We start from the raw sequence: 18,843 nt of genomic DNA, 5'->3' as shown, positions 1-18,843 counted from the left end.
GCAACTGGTGGCTGCTGGTGCTCCATCCAGAGTGTATTACTGCCTTACACAACCGTGACAAGGATAACGCGTTTACTGAAGTTGAATGAATTCAGAATTCATAAAAACATGTAGTTATAAGCAATTAGGTACAGATGTTATTTATTTAAAAGGGCTTAAATTATTTCAAATATCAAAGGTCAAATATTCCAAACACAGTTCTTTGTGTTTCTATAGTTACTAATTGGTTTGGGCCCCAGGCCAAATCTAATTGATGATCCCTAGACTAGTAGGACTGCTACACAAACATGAAATTCCTACACCATAACTTTTATATTTATTGAATGAGAAACTGTTTTACTTAATGCGACTTTGTTTGAACTAATTTGACTGTAAGGACGATATCACTCTAAAGCAACTACCTACGTAATCTCAATTTTTTTTGTTGCATTTTTTAACATTTCTGTCCTATTGTTTAAAATCTAACCATTTATATTTATCATCATACCATAATTATAACCCATTATTCCAGTCAATATTTAAAAGGGGGATTTACGCTTTACTATCTCTTTTAAAAATACTCATGAGCTACAGTTATCTGATTATTGGGAAACTGTTTGTGGAGACTCAAACTGCTCACTCCCTTTTTAAAAATCATTAATTTATCAAATGTGGCAGTATGCGGTAAACTCTTGCATAACACATACTATGTCATTTTACTACAATTTTGGACCTAAATTACTAAAGGTTACATTGTGTAAAACAAATCTATATTTGCAAGTTTTTGGGAGTTATCAACCTGATCTACGAACAGGATCTATGGAGAATCTTTTTTGCCCCATTTTGCATGTTTGTTGGCCCTAATGAATATGCGCCTTATGATGCAAAACAGAATTCTGGAAATTGAAATTGTGAAAAAGTACTGTTTATTGTACTGTGTTTCTTTGTTAGGCATGAGGCAAATAATGTATATATTCCCAATGTACATACGACCAGAGGTGCCAGACCTGAGTGACAAAAACAGAGAAATGGGGAGGAAAATTTCTTATACTAAAATCCAAAATGAGATTATACATATACTATGTAGGCTGTCAGGACCCAGCACACCTCTTCTGAGCCTGTTCCCAACTACAGAGGGCCACTCCCAGTTGCTCTGAAGCTTGGGGAATCAGCACTTGTGCCATCGCAGTTTGAACAGCCATACCCAGTATCCCTCTACACATAGGCTTCCATTTGCAGTGTTTGTCACAAATCTGCATTTGGTGGCTGCTTGCCACCTGTTGCTGCTGTGTGAGGGAGTGTACAATCTCCATCCTGGACTGTAAGTCACACACAATCCATCATATCAGCTCCAGAGAGTCGGGCCATGCAGAATACCAGGTCCACAGCTCCTGTACGAACATCACTGCCAGCATAAAATTCATGGATATGTGTATCACCTCCATGTGTTTTAAATATAAATATTCAATTCTATTTCAAGAGCACAAACCAGTCAATACACTTCATTATTATCATTAGAGTACATAATTCCTCGTCTTCCCAGAAAATTTCCAAAATGAATGGCATTGTTTTATGGGGTAGATTTTATGGAGCAATGACTGTATAGATTTTTATTCCACATTGATTAAGCCAAACCTTTTATATATCCAAAAATAGTACGTGTTTCCTGAAATTTTTTTAAAAATTTTTTACAAAAAGAAAACACCCTCTTTTCACGGTTATCTCTACGCTCCATACCATTAAAAATACAAATAAAAGTATGAGTAGACATTAAAAACAGAATGAGAACAAATGGAAAGTTAATCTTTATAGCCTATGTGCTACTAGCTTATAACACAGATAAATAAGAAACTGTAAAGCCACCGACTAATAAAGTACCTATTCTGTTTAAGGCCATTTTGTCAGACAGTAGAGGTAGAATTAAGAAAATGAACACACACCTTAAAAACGCTTACATACAATTATTTGCTCATTCATTCATCTTTCTTCCAGCCTTTATTTCATTTTCTTTTTTTGTTGAACAATTGTTTTTGGTATGTAATTGTTGATGATCTGGACCATTACCACCGAGTTGATTATGAGGAATAGCAGGCCAGCAAACCATATAAACACAAATGTGTTGCGTCCTTCAAATTCTAAGTAGTAAGCCGGTGCCAACCACAAGCCCTGTGAAGGTAATGTGAAGAAAGAAAATGTAAAACTCACCACATTTTAGTTTATGCAAAATACCATTCTTAAGCCACTTGAAAACAAACACAACTGTCTTATTACAAGTGCACACAAATTTTCATTAATGAGCACTATGGGGACTTATTTTTCTTATTATTGTGGACCGAGTAATCTGTTTTAGAAGGACAGGGCTCTAGTTTAAATATATTACCACTAAAGTATCAGAGTAACCTTAAGTTACAATTGTTCAAATATCAGGATATTTAAAAACATAATTTAAAAAAACAAAAAAACAACAACATTCCCAAATGCATAAATCAAACTTTTTAATGGCTTTAATCCTAGTATCTTGCCCTGAATCCTGCTAAAACTGTGGGATGATCTAAAGAGGCTACATATTAGCAGGAACACTGAGATATAGCGATCTGCATGAAGGAATGGTGTCAATTTTTTCAGTGATATTATTTTGGCAAAGGAAGTATAACACACAAAACTGAAACATTTTAAGCACAAATAATTAAACTTTTGTCTATTTCTCTCAGTAGTTATGTTTATATGCAGCCAAATAATCTGTTAATAATCCAAATGATAATCAGAATAAACTAATTGAGGCTAATCCAAATGACATTTCTATCAAATTGAACAAAGTGTAAAGCTTTTGTGTGCATTTAAAAAGCATGCTGGGTGCAACAAACTGGTTCTGTGCGGAAACAAGTTTCATGATGCGCATATTTAACAGCTTTAAAGAGCTGTAAATGAAAAATGCATTCCTCAGTAATTCTCGGTAGATAATACTACCACCTCTCCACTCTTAATTATGGTTGCTTATATTTAATAATATATTTAATATTTAGGAGCAGAATTATATTGGACACAAAAGCTTTTTTGCCTCATGTTTAATAAAATATTTTGGCAGAAAATTAGCGGAAATACAGTAGACTTATTAAAACACAAGCAACAAAACTGAACACCTGACTAACTTGCTTCTACTCAACACTGACACGCAACACTGCTCATGGCCATAAATTAGATTCACATTGCATGTAATATGCAAGTCTTTGAAATTTTTCAATAACTCAAAGTTTTTATTTTTTTATTTTACACCATTAGCCTGCTCTCCCCATCACACAACTGCTACCAACCAGGGAGGGTTAAGGCTAACACGTGGTACAAACAGTTTATTCAGAATCTGTAATCAGAATGAATTCATCAAAACTGAGAAAAATACCTGCATGTCATTTTCCATCATTTTTAATATAAACATATTTCATACCTGGCCAGTGAACCACAACAGCAGTAGCCCAATCCCTTGCTTTACTGTGAGTCTCAGGTGTGGCAGGACCAGAGGAAGCAAACACAAGTACCACAGAAAATACTGCAACAAAATAGCATAAAGAAAACCTTCTGTAAACATAGCTGAGATAACAATAGAAAATCTGTTATATGGGTATTGGTGGAAATCATGGATTGTTAGATGCACTGATGTTTTCTTTTGAATAATTTTACAATGAAAATGTATTCTGTGGGTTTTAATTCATAGTTGGAGATACATGGATCTTGAATTTATTTAATGTCAGATTTAGTATCGCAAAAAGTTTTTGACATTAAATCATGTTGCCAATGGCTTTATCATTTAGATTCAAACTTTAATTACAAAAGGTTTAATATTTAAATTCATCTGGATTTAATCTAGGTGAATTTTCTGTCTTGCATAGTGTTACTGGAAAAGGCTCCAGATCCAACACAAACCTGAGAGATAGATAGATAGCTAGAGAGAGAGAGAGAGATACACATGTATATACACACACGTGTCAAAAAAATTGAAAATCGTGGAAAAGTTAATTTTTTTTCCATAATTTAATTCAAAAAGTGGAACTTTCATAGCTTCTCGATTCATTACACATAATGTGAAATATTTCAAGCCTTTTTTTTTGTTTAATCTTGATGATTATGGCTTACAGCTCATGGAAATCAAAAATCCAGTATCTCAAAATATTAGAATAAATAATTTATCATACCGAAATGTTGACCTTCTGAGAAATGTTAATTTATGCACCCAATACTTGGTCAGAGCTCATTTTGCATGAATTACTGCATCAGTGCGGTGTGGCATGGAGGCAATCAGCCAATGGCACTGCTGAGGTGTTATGCAAGCCCAGGTTGCTTTGATAGCGGCCTTCAGCTCATCTGTATTGTTGGGTCTGGTGTCTCTCCTAGATTCTCTATGGAGTTCAGGTCAGGCGAGTTGGCTGGCCAATCAAGCAGAGTAATACCATGGTCAAACCAGTTACTAGAAGTTTTGGCACTGTGGGCAGGTGCCAAGTCCTGCTGGAAAAGGAAATTAGCATCTCCATAAAGCTTGTCAGCTTCATTGCAGATGGAAGCATGAAGTGCTCGAAAATCTCCTGGTAGATGCTGCATTGACTCTCAACTTGAGAAAACAAAGTGGACCAACACCAGCAGATGACATGCCAATCCAAATCATCACTGACTGTAGAAACTTCACACTGGACTTCAAGCAACTTGGATTCTGTGCCTCTCCACTATTCCTCCAGACTCTGGGACCTTGATTTCCAAATGAAATGCAAAATTTACTTTCATCTTCCCCATGATTGTGGTTGTGTGTACTGAACCAGACTGAGAGATTAAAGGCTCAGGAAATCTTTGCAGGTGTTTTGAATTAATTAGCTGATTAGAGCTCTTCTCAGGTCGACATTTCCGTATTATAAAGTCTTTATTCTTACATTTTGAGATACTGGATTTTTGATTTCCCTGAGCTGTAAGCTGTAATCAACAAGATTAAAACAAAAAAAGGCTTGAAATATTTATGTGTAATGAATCTAAAGTTCCACTTTTTGAATAAAATTATGGAGAAAAAAAAAAAAAAAAAAAAAAGAACTTTTCCACAATATTCTAATTTTTTGAGATGCCCCTATCCATTGATGATATTTGGGTTTGAGATCAAAAGATGAATGCGAGATGATAGATCAGAATTTCAGCTTGCATTTCCTGATATTTACATCTAGATGTGTTAAATAACTTGAAACATTGCACTCAACGGTTAGGTGAGCAAAAGTATAGGAACAGACAGTCTTTATTAAATATTAACTAAAGTAAATTAAATAACACTTAATATTCAGTTGCAATAACTGCATCCACCCATGGACATCACCAAACTGCTGCATTTTTCTTTTGTGTTGCATGTCCAGGCTTGCACTGTAGCTTATTTCAGTTCTTGTGGTTTTTATTTATTTATTTATTTAAATTTTTATTCCTCCCTCCAGTCTCCTCTTCAGGAAGAGAAATGCATGCTCAACTGGATTAAGGTCTGGTGATCAACTTGGCCAGTCTAAAATCTTCCATTTTCACTTAGGGGTGTACTCACTTTTGTTGCCAGCGGTTTAGACATTAATGGCTGTGTGCAGAGTTATTTTGAGGGGACAGCAAATTTACACTGTTACACAAGCTGTAACAAGCACTCACTACTTTACATTGTAGCAAAGTGTAATTTCTTCAGTGTTGTCACATGAAAAGATATAATCAAATATTTACAAAAATGTGAGGGGTGTACTCACTTTTGTGAGATACTGTATAATCTGCATAAATATGATCTAAAACATCAAATTTTCACAAGTCCTAAAGGTAAAAAAAAAAGAACCCAATTAAACAAATGAGAAATATACTTGGTCATTTATTTATTGAGGAAAATGATCATATATGTAATAATGATTACATATCTGTGAGTGGCCAAAGTATGTGAACCTCTATGATTAGCAGTAAATTTGAAGGTGAAATTAGAGTCAGGTGATTTCAATCAATGGGATGACAATCAGGTGTGAATGAGCACCCACTGTTATTTAAAGAACACGGATCTATCGAAGTCCGATTTTCACAACACATGTTTGTGGAAGTGTATCTTGGCACGAACAAATTAGATTTCTAAGGACCTCAGAAAAAGAGTTGATGCTCATCAAGCTGGAAAAGGTTACAAAACCATCTGTAAATCATTTGGATTCCACCAATCCACAGTCAGACAGATTGTGTACAAATGGGTAAAATTCAAGACCATTGTTACCCTCCCCAGGAGTGGTCGACCAACAAAGATGACTCCAAGAGCAAGACGTGCAATACTCTGTGAGGTCACAAAGAAGCCAGGGTAACTTTTAAGCAATTAAAGGCCACTCTCACGTTGGCTAATGTTCATGAGTCCACCATCAGGAGAACACTAAACAATAATGCTGTGCATAGCAAGATTGCAAGGAGACAGCCACTGCTCTCCAAAAAGAACATTGTTGCCTGTCTGCAGTTCAAAGATCATGTAGACAAGCCAGAAGGCTTTTGGAAAAATGTTTTGTGTACAAATGAGACCAAAATATAACTAAATATATGAGAAGTGTTATGTTTGGAGAAAGGAAAACACTGCATTCCAGCAGAAGAACCTTATCCCATCTGTGAAATATGGTGGTGAAATATCATGGTTTGGGCCTGTGTTGCTGCATCTGGGCCAAAACAACTTCTCATCATTTATGAAACAATGAATTCTGAATTATATCAGTGAATTCTAAAGGAAAATGTCAGGACATCTATCCAAGAACTGAATCTTGAGAGAAAGTGGGTAATGCAGAAAGACAACCACCTTAAGCATGCAAGTCATTCTACCAAAAATGGTTAAAGAAGAATAAAGTTAATGTTTTGGAATAGCCAAGTCAAAGTCCTGACCTTAATCCAATAGAAATGTTGTGGAAGGACCTGAAGAAAGAAGTTCATGTGAGGAAACCCACGAACATCCCAGAGTTGAAGCTGTTCTGTACTGAGGAATGATCTAAAATTCCTCCAAGCCAATGTGCAGGACTTGACAAGTGTTGCTGGAAAGTTTAGTTGCAGTTATTGCTGCACAAGGGGGTCACACCAGATACTCAAAGCAAAGGTTCACATACTTTTTCCACTCACAGATATGTAATATTGGATCATTTTCTCGATAAATCAATGACCGAGTATAATATTTTTGTCTCATTTGTTTAATTGGGTTCTCTTTATTTATTTTTAGGACTAGTTTGAAAATCTGATGTTATTTTAGGTTGTATTTATGCAGTTATACAGAAAATTCTAAAGGGTTCACAAACTTTCAAGCACCACTGTATAGTCACTAATTGTTTCAGGAGAGTAATAAATAAGAGCAAAAAGAGAATAAAACATTATGCTGTGCAAAGCTAATGAGAATGATACTTTATCATGTGTTACCTGTGATGTGCAGACTTTGTTGAAGCTGACAAAAAGGGCTGTGTTGAGGAAGCAGCAAAGAGGTAAGTCAGCATAGAAGGCTAGAGATGTAAGAAGCAACAATATAACCTGGGGAAGAAAAGTCACTAGACCCAGAACAAAACTCCATTCACTCTCCACTGTTAAGTAAAACATGTAGAAGTATGGGGAGAAATTATGACGAATGTCCCGCCTGGTTAAGTGGTAGAGGTAGGTTTCTTGGAGGAAGTCCCAGCCATACCTAAAGAATGTAAAGAGAATTTACAGAATTTTAATTCTCAGATTTTAACAAAGAACCAATGATCTACAATCCCCTCCTAAACTATTGGAACAGCAAGGCCAATTCTACTGTTTTCACTATACAGGTGCATGTAAAAAAAAAAAAAAAAAAAAAAATAATACTAAAAAAAATTTTAATATTGTGGAAACGTTTATTATTTTTTTCTGTAATTTAACTTAAAAAAGTAGAACTTTTATATATTCTAGATTCATTAAACAAAATGAAATATGTTTAGCCTTTTTTTGTTTTAATCTTGCTTACGGCTTACAGCACATGGAAAACAAAAATCCAGCATGTCAAAATATTAGAATAAAAAATTTATAATACAGAAATGTCGACCTTCTGAAAAGTATGTGAATTAATGCACTCAATACTTGGTCAGGGCTCTTTTTGCACAAATTACTGCATCCGCGTGGCGTGGCATGGAGGCAATCAGCCTGTGGCACTTCTGAGGTGTTGCAAAGCCCAGGTTGCTTTGAAAGCGGCCTTCAGCTCATATGTATTGTTGGGTCTGGTGTAGGGATGTCACGACAACCGATACTTCGGTACCAAGATTCTTAAAACGTGACTGTACTTGTTTTTCTGCAGTAGCGTCGGTACCGATGCTAATGAAGGTACTGAGGTTGCAATTCTTCCGGAAATGATGGGGCAGCAAATATGCACAAGTGTTTTAGTTGGTCCACAAGTGGTGAAGAAGAAGAACACCTACAAGCACATGGGAAACACTACAGAAGATTAGCTTAGCGTAACAAGTTTAGCTCCGCCCCGACTCGTTGAGAGGAAAGGGAGGAAAGCTAGCATCGGTTGCCGGTGTGCGTTCATTTCAAACAAACGAGGAAACACCTGGAATTTGATGAAGCACCAGAAAGACAGTCCTATATTATGTTTGTTTGAGGCAGCTGGCATTGTGGCCATGAAACCAGCTAATGTTATGCTCCATGTAATGTTTGCGATAGACAGTTATTTGTTAACGACGCTAACACATTGCAATGTTATAAACTACCTCCTAATGAGCCACCATGCAACTTCACACTTGACTTCAAGCAACTTGGATTCTGTGCCTCTCCACTATTCCTCCAGACTCTGGGACCTTGATTTCCAAATGAAATGCAAAATTTACTTTCATCTTCCCCATGATTGTGGTTGTATGTACTGAACCAGTCTCCTCTTCAGGAAGAGAAATGCATGCTCAACTGGATTAAGGTCTTGTGATCAACTTGGCCAGTCTAAAATCTTCCACTCCCCCCCAAATGAAATCCTTTGTTTTGGGTCATTATCTTGCTGCATAATGAAGTTCTTCCCAATGAATTTGGATGCATTTCTCTGTAAACTGGAAGACAGATTGATTCTGTACACTTCTGAATTTCTTCTGCTGCTACCATCATGAGTTACATCATCAATAAAGATGATAAACCATTCCAGAAGCAGCCATGCAAGCCCAAGCCATGATACTACCTCCACCATGCTTGACTGATGAGTGCATATGTTTTTGGATCATGAGCAGATTCAAACCTAGGGCACAATCCGAGTAGACATTCAGAGCTATTCATTCTTTAAACATTCAATATAACAGGGCACACCTATCAGTCACATGTTCCAATATTTTTGATCACTTGGAAAAAAATGTGTGGGTTCAAACAAAAGCTGGCATGTTCTAAGTTCTTTAACACATCTAGATGTAAATATGAGGAAATGAAAGCTGAAATTCTGATCAGTCATCTCATATTCATCTTTTGATCTCAAACCCAAATGTCTTCAATGTATAGGAAAAACAATAGAATTGGCCATGCTGTTCCACTACGTTTGGAGGGGACTGTACATTGTCTGTGAAAGTATAAGTGTGTATATATATATATATATATATATATATATATATATTTTTTTACAAAAATACCGATGGAAATGTTCATTATAACCATCTGAGCACATACTGCAAGAGTCACATAAATCTGATCACTAGGGGGTAATATTTAACAACTAACGGTTTCTAAATATTAATGGAGCTAACATTTTTTTTCCCCTCCAACTTTGTGCGAGTCTATAAGTGCAAGTTCAAGGTTAACATGATAAATGGAAAAACAAGGCAACCTTTGTCCAATCAGATTTCACCAGACATTTTACAGGCTTATCTTTGAGCAATGATCAATAAATTTAGCCCACTCAGGACACAGGACTGCAAGATGTACAAAACATGAGGCAAAAATTAACTTGGAGGAATTTACATCCTCTTGTGCTGTGGAGCTGCACTGACATTACCATCAACTGACACATAAAAGCACTTACAAATCAGAAGCATATAATGAATGTTGCCACATCCAGCCTAAAAAGAATACAGTATACAGACACCCAGCACATGTGGCAAGGTACACTATATGGCCAAAAGTATGTGGACACCTGACCATCACACCCATATCTGGGTCTTGCCCAAACTGCTGCCATAAATTTGGACACAATTGTCTAGAATGTCTTTGTACGCTGCATCAGTAAGAATTCTCTTCAATGGAACTAAGGATCCCAAATCCATTCCAACATGACAACGCCCCTGAACAAAAAACAAGGTCCATAAAAACATGGTTTCCCAAGGTTGGTGTGGAAGAACTCAAGCAGCCTCCACAGAACCCTGACCTCAACCTCACTGCACACCTTTGGGTTGAATTGGGACTAGGGGTGTAACTCCCCTATTCAATTCGATTTTATTCACCATACTGGCTTCACGATTCAAGACTATTCTCAGAATATTTTTTTACAAAATTTAAATGAAAGAATTTTGGACTGAAAAGACAAAAAAAATTGTGTCTGCAAAAAACAAAAACTACTACTACAGGTTCACCATATCTTAAAAATAAATGAATACATACATTAATTTATCAATCCTCCCAATAATTTTATTGAATAAACAAAGTCTCTGACCTGGGGAAAATGACTGACAAACATAATGAGCTCTAGCACCTGAGGCATCATTTTAACCGGAAACGGTGCTTCAAAGTCAGCTAAAATGGTTGAATTCCGCTGACTTGTTCTTGGGCACTGCAGTCCGCAGCGGTGAGGGGCTGGTGTGATTTGAAATTTACTGGAGAGCTCTTTTTAACTGTTACAGCGTGGTTGTGTAATCATATAAACTCAATGTGTGTTGGTCATCGCAATCTGGAACTATCGGACCCAGCATGCTCTCTATACATTTTATGGGTTGTGCAGATTATGACCTATGGTGTTCAAACAGTACAATGACATTAGATGTATAATGAATAGAGTCCCACAATGTGAATCACACATTCCCAGGATGCACATTGTGAAATTTTTGCACAGCCCTAATTAGAACACTGACAGAGTACCAGGCCTTCTCACTCAACATGCCTCATCCTCATTAATGCTCTTGTAGCTGAAAGGACAAATCCCCATAGCCACATTCCAAAATCTTGTGAAAAACCTTCCCAGAAGAATAGAGGCCGTTATAGCAACAAAGAGGGGACCAAGTCCATATTAATGCCCATGGATTTGGAATGCGATGTTCACATATGGGTGTGATGAGTGTGAAGGTGTCCATTTGCTGTATCTAGCCCATTACTGATAAGAATATCAGTTATGCCTGTCCCTCCAGAGGGACCATCAGGGATAGAGGCCCTGATGGCATAGTACTGTGCTAAATGGGTGGCATAAGTTTTGACTAATCTTACATCTTTATTTGTCTCTGCACATACATCATTAAGTCTGCAGAAAATGCAATGGAAATTTAACTTATTTCTGGCAATGAAAAAATCAGCTTACAGAGAGGGATGTTCAGAGAACAACTGACTTAACACCAGCAAGACCAAGGAGCTCATCATTGACTTCAGGTAGTCTAGATGTGACTACTATGTTAGTCCATCACTGGAGACCAGAGAGAGATCAGCTTTTGTTTCCTGGGTCCACATCTCTGAGGAAATCTCATGGGCAGTTAATACCAGCAGAGTCTGTACTTTCTGAGAAGGTTCAAGAAAGCCAAGGTGCTCCAACAGCCACTGGTGACCTCCTACTACTGCACCACAGAAAGCATACTCTATTCAATTCTGGCATGGTATTCCAGTTGCACAGAAGCCAAAAAAAAGATTCTGTAGCAGGCTATCAGCTGTTCTTAGAGGGTCATCAGGACCCAAATTCCAACCTTCATGTTTTACAGGTCACACTGCCTATATAAATCAAACACCTGCATGGATCCCACTCAACCTTGCCATCTAGCAGGTGGGTACAGGACCATCTACTCAGGCACTTTCAGACTGAAAAACAGAGTTACCATCATAATGAATCGGACTGACCCACTAGAATTGCATCCTCTATAACTGTCCACTCCACATTCTGTTCAATCACACCAATTAAATACATGGAGATTACAACAAAGCTTGTTTCTGCCACTCCGAAAATGCTCCTGACATGTAAAAACAGTTTTAATGTTGTTTTTCTACCGTTCCGTTGCAATATTGTACTACTGACTGTAAAGTCACTATTGTATTATTTGTACTGACAAATTTTGCCTTTTAGAACTTGCAGATACCGGACTGTATAATGTACATTTCCTTTTTATTATGTATATACTTTATTCTCTATTCATGAAACAATGGGAGATGTAAAACTAATTGCGTTGAACTTGTATGATATATTCTATTCCAACTTTGGGGGCTGCCACTTAAAGAATGGAAAACGTAAAAATTTTCACAGTAGAAATTCTGTAATCTTATACAGTTGCAATCAAGATTATTCAGCTGCCATTGCAAATCAGGTTTATTGTCAAAATTTACAGACTTTCAGCTGTTTACAATGAACAAACAAAAGCAATTAAAATTGTTCAACACAACAAATGCACACCGAGTGGTTTCCCCAAATTTAACTGAAAATGCAACTTATAATGATTTCTCCAGTTTCAAAATAATTCAACCCTCTGAACAGAATCCCTCACAACAGTACAAACACGCAAAACAAGTGTTGTCTCAAGCACACCTGATGCAACTAAGGGCTTCATTAGTTGCACCAGTTGTGCTTGAGCTGGAACACAAGAAATACCTGAACTGCCTAGAGGCAGAAAATACATGAAATACCTGGATGGGGCAGAAAAAGGAAGCCATCAACAGCTGCAACCATATTTCTGAAGACAACACTAGAGAAACCGCAAAAGACCTGCAGCGAGACTTGGTGGAAACAGGCACTGAGGTTTCAATGAACAGTAAGGCACGTACTAAATGCAGAAGGTTTCCATGCTAGAACTCCAAGACTTACACCTACTTACCCAAAAGCACAAGAAAAGTCAGCTCAAAATCATATAAATAAGCCACAGAAGTTTTGGGATTCTGTTCTGTGGAGCGATTAAACAAAACTGGAACTTTTTTGCACGATGGATCAACGGTATGCCTGGAGAAAGAAGAATGAAGAAAGAACACACTGTCCACAGTCAAGCATGGTGGTGGCTTGGTGGTGCTCGGGGGCTGCTTTGCCTACTCTGGCACTGGAAACCTGCAGCGTGTAGAAGGCAAGATGAATTCATTGTAGTATCAGAAAATCCTAGGAGAAAACATCATGCTGTCTGTGAGGAAGCCGAAGCTTGGGCATCATTGGAGGTTCCAACAGGACAATGATCCCAACCATAGCTTAAATTCCACCAAGGATTGGTTACAGAAGAAGTCCTGGAATATCCTACAGGGCCATCAAAGTCACCTGACTTAAACCCCATAGAAAATCTCTGGTGCGATTTGAAGAAGAGGGCTGCAGCATACAAACCCAAGAATATTACTGAACTGGAGGCCATTGTTCATGAGGAATGAGCTAAGATTCCTCAGGAATGCTGCCAGAAGCTATGCATCTCGTTTGCAGCAGGTCATAACAGCAAAAGGGTGCTCTTCTAAGTACTTGACATAAAGGGGTTGAATAATTTTGAAACCGGAGAAATCATTATAAGTTGCATTTTCAGTTGAATTTGGGGAAACCACTTGAAGCATTCATTGTGTTGAACTATTTCAATTGCTTTTGTTTGATCTGTTCATTGCAAACAGGTGCAAGTCTGTAAATTTTGACAATAGACCTGATTTGCAATGGGGGTGGAATAATTTTGATTGCAACTGTATTTTTAATCAAACTATGAATTGGCTCCCTTCACCTCATTGTAACTTACATGCAATAAAAAGTCAAAGTCAGTCCAAGAAACATAGCTCCTGCAACAGCAGCAAATAGAGCCAGATCCTTACTGAAAAGGCTTTGGATAATCCTAAAAACACCTCTGTAATGGTTCTTCAAGTCCTTGTGATTTGATATAAAGAGGGCGATGGGAAGGGCATATATTACTGTATAGATTTTCATATGGACAGAGAGACCATACAGAAACGCTGCTGTAAAATGTCTCTTCAGTTGTAAACACAGGAGAGTGGACAGAACCAAAATAGCCAACAGTGCTTCAGCATTCCCACGCGTTGATACACCAATTGGTAAAGGATTAAGGAGCCAGAGAGCTGAGAAATGACAGGCTGCATCACTGGATAAACCTCGAAGAGTCAATATGTGGTATAAGAGGACACCGGAGAGTACATCACAAATCACAAACAGCAGCTTCCCAAAATGAGAGGTCAAGTAGATGCTAGGTGATAACATCCACGCCAGGAGTGGTGTATACCGGTATGTGGACCTGTTGTATGGAGACTCACCCTATGAAAGCAAGAAGGCTACAATCAAAAGACTGTTTCAAATCATTTAATAAAATCATTTAATTTCTTAAACATCAGTAAAACATAAATGCAGAGGAAAAACTTTTGTACTTGTGCTCAGAAACTTCATTTAGGATGTGAGTGATGAAACCATTTAGAAATTACCATGGAACAAGTATGGAGACATTAGCAGCTTGAAATAATTTACTTGTACTGAGAAATCTATTAGCGAGATATATATTAATGATAAAGTTCAAGGTTTTCTTAATGTATATTAACTAGCTGGGGGTGTCAAATCGAATGCGAGTTGGAGAACAGAATACATAATACGCGGGTTTCAAAATCTCAGAATTACTCCGCAAATACACTACTTGAACTGCTTGCGATCGCTTGTTGGTGGACGAAGAGGTGTGCACTCTACCTGAGCACTTGCAGACAAGGCACATACATATTGATCTTTGATCGCAGACAAGTACACCAGATCCACAAAGTCATATGAACACTTGTGTTAGGAATTCTGACAAGATTCTTGATTAAGGGTTCACTGCAGTAAGAATGAAGAAACAATGCACCTATAAGAAATTTCCATTTTAAATTTCTATACAGGAAAGTTTGTTCCTTCATATGGAAAGCAAAACCTCCTGGAAAATGACGCATCTGGGTCCTTCTTCCATTCTCAGATTATAGGCACTTCCCCGAATACATCAGAGGGCACTGATTGGACAGTAATTGGATTACAAAATGGCACTAGTCCCATGTGCACAGCAAGGTGAAATGCAACGCACAGGGGAATTATTACATTCACTTCTGAACAAAAAGTCGCCATTTAAGTTATAAAACACAATCCCCTACTGATTTTGTTTTTCACTGTGGAACATTTTCTGTATGCCACTGATGAAAAGCAATAAACCTAGTGCATCATAATTCATATAAACAGAACCATGCAGTAAAATACAATGGCACAAACTGCTTTTAATGGTGGATAATATTCACCTTTTAAAAATGATTCAACAGTCCAATTTGCAGATTATTTTTCATTGAAGAGATCAAGCAACGCAAGTGGAAGATAACGCTCTTAACATTTATAAAAATTTTGCTTTGCAAAATTTGCACTGGGGCATGTTGGCCTTGGGTCACAAATGAAAAACAATTTGTTATCTGGCATGGAATCTTCTCCATACTCTGGACTACCCATAACTGCACTGAAACTCTTTGTCTGAGCTCTGTTTGATCCATTATTGATGTAAAAATATTACATTGCTGCCACTCCTAATTCCTAACCTTATTATAAATAATAGCAATCAAACACAGAAGAACATGGCATTGCTGTACAAAACTAAACCAAACTATTTTTGTCTATACACTGCTGTACACTGTGGCACTAGGTCAATGTGCAGTAATAAATACAGTGATAAAAAAAGAGATTTTATGGAAGTCATTTTCTAAAATATATTTCTAGGAAAAAAAAACTATTAGTAAATTAAAACTTTTTCCTTTTGTTGTTTGGTGTATATATTGACTGGTTTGTCTGTGTTTTAAGTGGTCTCCCTTAAACAAAAAACAATAGAAACCATCACTGAAATTCTAAATGGTTTCAACTACAAATACCATTACAAACCATTAAAACAAATACTGGTCATTAATGGTATCCACTAGGCATAACATGAAGGCAACAAACTACTAGTAAAGAACCACATGGACCATCACCGTTTCCATTAAAACCATTAGAAATTCTATGAGGGTATCTATTGTTTTTCCCCCCAGCAAGGTGATTAATTCCGTGAAAGCAGGAAACATGATATTTTTAGACTATCATAAAATGAACATTTAAAAACGTAACACCCTTACCAAGGAACGACGCAATATGCTCGAAAATATAACGATATGGGGCCCGGTTTCATCACTACAGCTCACGTGTCATGTCTCCTAAAGAGGAACTCACCTGCGTTACCAGTCTGGATGCGTCTATAAAGACGTGAAAGTCGATGTCAGTGTATTTGACTACCATGGTTCGGTCTTGATAAATCCCAAAGCCAACCAAAAATAAACGTATAAAAAATGCGACGCTGTGCAGTGTCCCAAAATTCATTGGTTGGAATAAAAACATGTTGCCACGTGACATAATTAACTGGCTGTTAGTGAACAAAATAAGTTTGCCACAATCAACTGCGAGCTCCGTTAATCTCCTGGATCACTTCGCCATCGACGCTCGTGGGTTCATCTTAAAATATCGGCCACTTGCAAGATTCCTGTTTAGGTAAGCTTTAAGTAAATCTAACCACATTTTAAGTAAAGTTAAAAGATAGGTTACGAACAAGTTAACTCGTTTACTTCCTGGTGAAAGACATAGTTTTTTTTTCTTTCCAAAATAAAAGTCATATATCCTTACTAATAATAGGGGGTGCTGGAGGGATGATTAGAAGGAATTACGTTTAAGACCAGCATTTTGCTAATAAAAACGAAAAGCACAGGTACTTAAGTGAGAACTGGATAAAAAATACAAGGCAAAAGAAACGTGTGATATCACAAGGTATAATTGTAATATTATGTAATCTAAAGAAACAAGTACTCTTATAAACTATTAAGCATCATTATATGACATATAACATTGGTGCGATTTGCCGGGGCTGGCGGGACCCCCATAATATTATTATAAATATACACCAATCAGTCATAACTTTAAAACCACTGATAGGTGAAGTGAATAACATTGATTATCTCGTTACGGTGGCACTAATATATATATATATATATATATATATATATATATATATATATATATATATATATATATATATATAATATATAAATATATATAATATATAAATATATATATATATATATATATATATATATATATATATATATATATATAATATATAAATATATATATATATATATATATATATATAATGAATGAATGAATGGTTTGAGGAACATGACAAAGAGTTCAAGGTGTTGACTGGACCTCCAAATTCCCCAGACCTCAATCTCTCAAGGTTTCTTCTTTATATCGTCTCAGGGAGTTTTTTTGTTGACACTGTTGCCTCTGGCTTGCTCATTAGTGATAAAATTAGAAATTTAAAATTGATATCCTCAATTTATCTATTTCTGTAAAGCTGCTTACAGGACTTAAATGATATGCTACTAAAATCTTGGTGCCAGATACCACAGCACACCTTCAGAGGTCTTTTGGAGGCCATGCCTTGACGGGTTAGAGCTGTTTTGGTGGACAGTGGGGACCTACACGATATTAGGCTGACTGTTTTATTGCTGTGGCTGATCAGTGTAGAAATAATAATGAGAGAAACCTGAAGGACAAAAAATGTAAACAATGCTGCCAAAAATGCAAGAACTGCACTATTTCAAAATGCAATATAAAACTGAATGCAAGGAGTTCATCAGCAAAACCTTAATGAGCTGCACTGTACTCAGTAGAGCACGGTAACATATAGCTCGACAGAGAGAGAGAGAGAGAGAGAGAGAGAGTGCAGGCAGACAGACAGACAGACAGAGAGAGAGAGCGAGAGTGCAGATTATTATGTATGCTCTGGTTGTTTAGTGGTTTAAGAGGATGTACTTCTACATGTACACATCGTGCACAAAGTTCAAGCAGGGGCTCTGACAAGACTAACTATGACAGCATACCTACATTTCACCTATATTTGATCACTCAAGTACACCTTTCTCTCCCACAGTTGCCTTTCCTTTAACTCTTGGATGCCCATAATTACTAAATCAAAAAGCTTATACCCTGAACAATCTGTTCCACTCACACCATAATGCAGCCTTGCTGCAATTTACACACACTGGAATTTCTCACTTTTCCCCTGGGAAATTCCCCTGCCTCAGTTTTTCAACTTTTTTTTTTTTTTTTTTTTTTTAACTCGCAAGTCAACACTTTAAGCTGACTGTCTTCCCCCTAACAAGAAGCAGAAGACAAAAAAGAAGAATCATCCATCCATCCATCCATCTTCTACCGCTTACTCCTTTTCAGGGTCACGGGGAACCTGGAGCCTATCCCAGGGAGCATTGGGCACAAGGCGGGGTACACCCTGGACAGGGTACACCCAGTCCATCACAGGGCACAATCACATACACACTCACATTCATACACTACGGACACTTTAGACACACCAATCAGCCTACCATGCATGTCCTTGGAGGAAATCGGAGTACCCGGAGGAAACCCCCGCAGCACAGGGAGAACATGCAAACTCCACACACACGGCCCCGGCGGGAATCGAATCCCGGACCCTGGAGGTGTGAGGCGAACGTGCTAACCACTAAGCCACCATGCACCCCAGAAGAAGAATCAATGGTGTTTAAATGTCACTTGAAAATATTTACAGATGGGTCAAAAGATCAACAATCGGGTTATGCAGGATTAGCATTTGTAATAAAAGAATTGAAGATAAAAATAATAAAAGAGAGTGACAGATCTACAGTATACATATACACTGCAGAAATGATTGGGATAGTCTGAGCTTTATG

The 18,843-nt window shown here is 37.3% G+C and overlaps 1 protein-coding gene across 3 annotated transcripts; it reads right to left on the bottom strand.

Moving 5' to 3' along the window:
* Nucleotides 1-11: 11 nt before the first annotated feature.
* pigm (phosphatidylinositol glycan anchor biosynthesis, class M) lies at nt 12-16,753 on the bottom strand. Of its 3 annotated transcripts, none has more exons than XR_008384453.1 (6): nt 16,292-16,753; nt 13,824-14,350; nt 7,390-7,648; nt 3,422-3,523; nt 1,920-2,145; nt 12-1,384 (listed from the first exon to the last, which is right to left on the bottom strand). XR_008384453.1 is itself a non-coding variant. In XM_053611447.1 (5 exons), exons 1-5 carry the CDS (start codon nt 16,469-16,471, stop codon nt 1,975-1,977), a joined length of 1,239 nt encoding a protein of 412 aa, XP_053467422.1. In that variant the 5' UTR covers nt 16,472-16,753; the 3' UTR covers nt 103-1,974. The 3 variants fall into 3 exon arrangements, 1 of the variants encoding a protein (XP_053467422.1); XR_008384454.1 differs by having other exon boundaries at nt 12-1,370; XM_053611447.1 differs by having other exon boundaries at nt 103-2,145.
* Between the last annotated feature and the right edge of the window lie 2,090 nt (nt 16,754-18,843).

The sequence above is a fragment of the Ictalurus furcatus genome, chromosome 23 (genome assembly GCF_023375685.1).
Source record: "Ictalurus furcatus strain D&B chromosome 23, Billie_1.0, whole genome shotgun sequence".
NCBI classification, from domain to species: Eukaryota; Metazoa; Chordata; class Actinopteri; order Siluriformes; family Ictaluridae; genus Ictalurus; species Ictalurus furcatus.
Note: the sequence above shows the minus strand (reverse complement) of the source record. Positions and strands in the feature narration are given on the sequence as shown.

Coding starts and splice junctions, on each gene's coding strand:
- pigm (XM_053611447.1), bottom strand. CDS start 16,471: ATGTCACGTGGCAACATGTTTTTATTCCAACCAATGAATTTTGGGACA. Junction 7,649..13,823: donor ACTTTGACTTTTTATTGCAT/GTAAGTTACAAT, acceptor TACATTCTTTAG/GTATGGCTGGGACTTCCTCC. Junction 3,524..7,389: donor ACAAAGTCTGCACATCACAG/GTAACACATGAT, acceptor ATTTTGTTGCAG/TATTTTCTGTGGTACTTGTG.